The sequence below is a fragment of the Triticum dicoccoides genome, chromosome 6A (genome assembly GCF_002162155.2).
Source record: "Triticum dicoccoides isolate Atlit2015 ecotype Zavitan chromosome 6A, WEW_v2.0, whole genome shotgun sequence".
Lineage (NCBI taxonomy): Eukaryota > Viridiplantae > Streptophyta > Magnoliopsida > Poales > Poaceae > Triticum > Triticum dicoccoides.
The window spans coordinates 603,715,443-603,721,006 of NC_041390.1; the positions used below are offsets into that span (position 1 = coordinate 603,715,443).

At 45.4% G+C, this 5,564-nt stretch overlaps 1 protein-coding gene and 1 non-coding gene across 3 annotated transcripts; one reads left to right on the top strand and one right to left on the bottom strand.

Moving 5' to 3' along the window:
* The first annotated feature begins 436 nt into the window (after positions 1-436).
* On the top strand, positions 437-598 carry LOC119319880. The gene has a single exon (XR_005154700.1). It is a non-coding gene; the product is annotated as a U1 spliceosomal RNA (small nuclear RNA).
* A 103-nt stretch (positions 599-701) lies between these two features.
* LOC119318332 lies at positions 702-5,323 on the bottom strand. 2 transcript variants are annotated; one of them, XR_005154055.1, is made up of 6 exons: positions 5,057-5,323; positions 3,534-4,469; positions 2,979-3,155; positions 2,182-2,272; positions 1,235-1,345; positions 702-1,122 (listed from the first exon to the last, which is right to left on the bottom strand). XR_005154055.1 is itself a non-coding variant. In XM_037592878.1 (6 exons), the coding sequence occupies exons 1-6, from the start codon at positions 5,228-5,230 to the stop codon at positions 1,071-1,073; spliced, it is 1,593 nt and encodes a 530-aa protein (XP_037448775.1). In that variant the 5' UTR covers positions 5,231-5,318; the 3' UTR covers positions 702-1,070. The 2 variants fall into 2 exon arrangements, 1 of the variants encoding a protein (XP_037448775.1); XM_037592878.1 differs by having other exon boundaries at positions 2,130-2,272; positions 5,057-5,318.
* Between the last annotated feature and the right edge of the window lie 241 nt (positions 5,324-5,564).

Here is a 5,564-nt window from a genome sequence, read left to right on the forward strand (position 1 = left end):
GAGCGAGACGGCGGGCCTAGTAGTTTTTTATTTTTTGTAAAATATTTTTAAATATGTATGAACTAGCCGAACTTTGCTTGAATTTGCGTCGTGTTTGTGCCGAATTTAAATTTTTTGAAAAAAAATATGAGCGCTGCGACTGGAGAGCATCACGTCCCGAGCACGCGGTTTTGCGCCGGTGTATCCTCAGGGACGATTTTTAGCACCTCTTGGAGGCCGAAGAGCTGGAGATGCTCTTATTCTTCTCTGGCGCTACAGAGACACGACCAGGACCAGCCGTGTGGCCTCGTGCGGAATCCGGGCTGCAAGGCATCCGTCCGCACAGCGCCCTCCTGCACAAAACACACCAGCGCACGGTTTAGTACCACATCGGCAGCCGAGTTGCCTTGGGTCTGGAGGGGCGGCTACATATGCAGCCCACGGGCAACGTTGAAACTTACTTACCTGGACGGGGTCGACGGCCGATCAAGAAGGGTCGTGGCCTAGATCAATGGCCCGCATTGCACTTGGCAAGCGTGTTGATTTGCCATCTCCCCTTGTTGGGAGAGTGGGCGTCATAATTTGTGATAGAGGGGGTACGCGTTCGCGTGGCCCCTGCCAATTCTAATTCAAGCTTCAAATTCTACAGATTCAAGTTTTGACATTGGCACTCTACATGAGTGTCAGGACAATGTAGATGCAGATTCAGACTAACATTAGCATTTTGAGTTTCAGGAAGGCACAATTCATACTACATTGGAAATATGCTTCCTCCTGATGGAGGTTGACTTGGGTTCATCATTGTCACATGGGGGATACATATAGATCTCAAATATGGTGGAATCGGATCAAATTTTCGCACATATGTACATGATGTCATACATGGGATAAGGCTACAAAAGATATGTACAGGTCTTTGTTATATTCTGGGAACTTGACATGTCGAATCAATGCATGAAATCGCATGTTTCAGCAATGGGGAATCAGCCCTCTCCAGACCAACCAAACAGCTTCGTCCATGGCTGCAAGAGATGTGGCGGCGCTACCGTCTTCAAGAGGCGCCTTGAGGGGGTGAGCCGGTGCCAAGGTCTTCATGAGGCAACAACACCTTCACAGACGTCCCCACGACACAACGGGCACACCCTGCAGCATTGCATCGACAAAACCTTAGCAGGAGATAGCTAGCGAAACAGGCCCGCGTTATCGGCGATCTAAAATTGCCTTTTTGCAACAGGAGGAGCTTTTTATTCCTTACCTGTGTATTTCTTTGAGCCACTTGTCGACACACTGCAGGTGAAACTCATGTTTGCATGGGAGACTTCTTATCTGATCTCCATCCTCATATTCAGTTAAGCAGATATGGCACCTGAAGAAGGTGACAAGCACAATGTTAACATTTCAGCATCTCCCAGGACCACTCCGAATGAAAAGACTCAAACCAGGAAAAAGAAGAAATCCAAGTGTTAACTTGCAATTCCAAACTATATTTCAAGATATCTGACATGGGACTTATGATAGCTTTATGGAGAGATGTCCATATTTTTAGCTAGAGAATCCAGGCCTCACAAAATCGAGCTTCAAGTGCACAATAAATTCAATATCTGACATGTACAATACAATCATTCTCAACTCGTGGGTACTAGTCTACTAGACATAACAGATTTGCAAAGACCAAAAGAAGAAGGGTGTCAAACAGCGATCATCCACACGATTCAGGGTCTCTCTAGATGCTGCACACAAACTTCTACTCATCAGTTATCACAACACTGTTATCCCCTTTATCCAGGCGCTAACAGCAAAACATGCAAAGTCCGCAAAGTGCAAACTGTGTCTAGTAAATTCAACTTGACATGGTGATTTTAGCACCTAGCTCATTGTGATAGATATTATGTCATGGAAGACAAAGTATTAACCAGAACATGCTTCCTTCGTAAGTTCTCTAAGATGTCAACAATGCCTAGTTAGCAATTAAAATTGTATAGATTATTATTCAGTGTCTCACAATATGGTTTCTGGCTGGATTATAATAGGTGTAAGATAAAATTGTTGGGAAGTTTATTTGAAGCAATTATCAGAAACATACCAACATCAGAATTAGTAAAACTGCTCCCTTAGGAAAATTAGACAGATTAAAATGACAAGAAGCTCACTGTTCCATATCAGCACTGCATTGGGCTGTCTCAAGCTTTTTGTAGCTCTTACATGGTAATGAATTAACCACAGCCTCTGGCGCTTGAGCAGAGGCCATGGAAAGTGAAAGTGATGAGGGTTGCCGGTGAATCTCATCCAATACCTGGAAAAAATTGTGCACGTAAGCATATTAAGTAACTAGAGAAGAAATCTTATACAAAAACAACAAAGGAGCAGTTAAGTTGACAGAATCATCCTTTAAACATTCCACTCCTAGTTTAGTCAATGGGTGCAAATTAATGTTAATTACAATTTACATCCCCCTATAGACTGAACTATCAAAGTTCCTATTTCTAATTTTCTTGTGGTGCTTTGGCCTCATAAATTAATCAACCATCATACAGACATAGCCACAAAACAATCCCTGCAATACTGACTTCGTTCTGCAACTTACTCGGGCCAATTCTATTTTGTTGTTGTCAGGTGATTTACTAATTCAAACAGGTTAACACGACCTTTATGCAAAAGAGGAAATAGTTGAAGTTCCTGTCTAATGTAGCGATTTCAAATTCCGATATGAATCTGCGTGAAATTATCATGTTGCTGTGTTGAAGTCTGTAACTGGAGTAACAGCTGCATATGGCAATCACATACATTTGTCAAAACTCAGAAGTAAGCAGGGGAGAAGTTGTGTCAAAACTCTGCATAACATATATGCAGTTGTGTCTCTTAGTTCTTCTAAACACAAGTAGAATGATGTTGATAATCCAATGAATCAGACTTGAGCAACACAAACTCAACAGACTGAGTGCTAAATAGTTCTCAACACTGAAACAAAAACATTTAAAAAATGAAGGGAAAGAGCAAACCTCGAATAATGCCTCCGTTAACATGACAATTCTTGATATACTTGCACGAGCACTAGATTCTTCAGCAACCAAGAATGCATCACAGGTGCATCTGCCAATTTGGTGAATCCCCAAAGGACAAGCAGCAGTACTTTGTCCGTTCCCACTATCAAAAATAGCACGACGGTGCTCCCTAATCTGTAACAAAACAATAGCACCAACTTAAGGACACATGTGCATGAGATCAAGCAGCAAATGATTAAGACCATAGAAAACAATGCTACCAAGTGTAAGAACCAGAACTGAGAACACATCGGGCATAGAAGTGGTGCAGAAATGAAACAGCATATGCAGCATATAGTGTAGGTTCACTTCACGGAATTCTGAATATGCTGAAAGAAAATAGCGAGAACACATATGATGATTAAAGTACAGGTTTTTTTTCAGAAAATAGTGCAAACCTACATCAACAATTAATAACTTAATCTGAACATAGTGACACCAATAACATTTCCTAAATATGGAATCGCAACATATGAAAGAGTAGGCATAGCTGCCATAGGCCAGAGCAATTACCCGAGATCTTGAATACTGGTTTACTCTGATTGAACCATGGCGTCTACGATGAAAGTATCGTGCCTCCTCAACCTCATCTCCAAAAAGATCATCACCAAGGTCTAGCCATCTACTGTAAAATCCCAGATCATCAGTGTCTGAATCTAGATAACCTCTAGAACCACGTCTTGAAAATGAATCCCATAGGACCCTTCTATGATTTCTTCTTGTTTCACCATTACTCGAATCTCTAGAGTGTTCTGGGCCATCATTTGAGAAAATGCTAACCATGTCTTCATGCACTGTACTTCCACCAATCTGACCATGTGACACGCTGAATATGGTTGGAACATCTTCTCTGCTAGCAGTTGCATCTGGAATTGATTCTCCAATGATGGATGATGCACTTGAAGTAGCAGGCAACACAGATGTTAAGCTGGATTGAGAAACATCTGATCTTTCACTTGACAAAACATCTCTGGATGAAGTCCTGCGGAGAGCTGCCTCGCCGTCTTCCAAGCCAGGCACGATCCTTTCAGATGCCATCAGCGAGGAGTGGAAATCAGACTGGGACATGGAGCCACTAACTTCTGTAATGAAAACCGCGTCAATATGGACATTGTCAGGTGCAGGTTCTACAAGCTCTTGTGCCATAGGACTAACCCCTTCTCCAGATGTTCTCTCACCATTGCCAGCTTCATTACTTTGATTTCCCCTAATCATGGCATCCTTTCCTGATGAACTCCCGAGACCACTCGTTTCAGCATCTTTAATTCGTAGGGCATGCTCCTTGTTCTCATGACAGTCCAAGTGGTTGAACCTGAGACGGTGACTTATGGTGCTTGAAGACGGATGCACTCTTGGGTCTGGCTCGCTGGTGTGGCGAAGATCCTTAGCAGACAGAGAAGGCTGGAAATCTAGCCCAGCCGCTGCTCGCTCTGCTTGCCGAGTTGCTGCCTGCACAACATACCTTCCTGACATCAGTCAACAACAGAGATAACAAAACAGAAGGAAAAGAAAGCAACCTTATCCACTGAAAGCATGAAACCCCACTGGCACTTCAGTAACATACAGAAATGCTGCAGTTCACAGGTTTAGTTCAGCTTATCACTCAAGAGACCCCCCAATAGTTCTAGTGTGGAATGGCAGATTCTGTGAGCTCTCCATTCATGTCCATTATGAGGGTTGCAGTATAGATGTAGGCTAGCTAATCCATAGGCAGCTAATCATGCCTGCATGGCACGGATGTGTAAGGAAGGAACATAAATGTTCATTCAGCTAGTCAACTGCCCGTCCATAGCCCATACTACTACCTATCATGATTGAGCAAGCAGCGGTACAAAGGAAATGGCGATAAAAAGCTCCAGAAGCAAGTCCATGGCTCCTCCCAACCAAAGCTACGCCGCCAGAACCACCATCCCCAATCCCACGACCCAATGAACAGTAACCACCGACGAATCCCTCCCTACCGCAAGCCAGCCCCAACGCCGAGACCCGAGACCCGAGACCAGCCCTGTGCTAGGAGGCTAGGAGCGACTGACTACCTGGAGGGCGCGCGAGGAGGAGGCGGCCGCGGCGGCGGCGGCGGCGAGGCCCCCGCCGTCGCGCGCGGAGGATCCGGCCCCGAAGCACCCGGCGAGGCCGATCCGCGGCCGGCGCCGCGGCGACGGCGAGGACGACGACGGGCCGGCGGCGCAGCTGCTGCTCGCGGCGCCCATCTCGCTCTGCCTTTCGGACGGACGGATGGATGGATGGGTTCCTCCGCTCTCCGATTTGGGGGAGAGAGTGGGGAGGGGAGTGCCGTGGGTGCGGGGCGCTGTCCCTTTTACATCTGCGCGCTTTATAGATTGCTTTCGCTTCGGAATTCATTCATTTATTTTTTGCGGGCGATGGTTTTTATCCCGACCTTGAGCCATTGACTCCTGAGTCAAGAACATAAAAATGGTGCTTGTTGAGTCCACACAAACTGTGGATGGCGACGAGAGGAAAAGACATGCGGGCTCCGGCGGTAAAATGCGTGTTCTTCCCTCCGTCCCATAATAAAAGATCGTT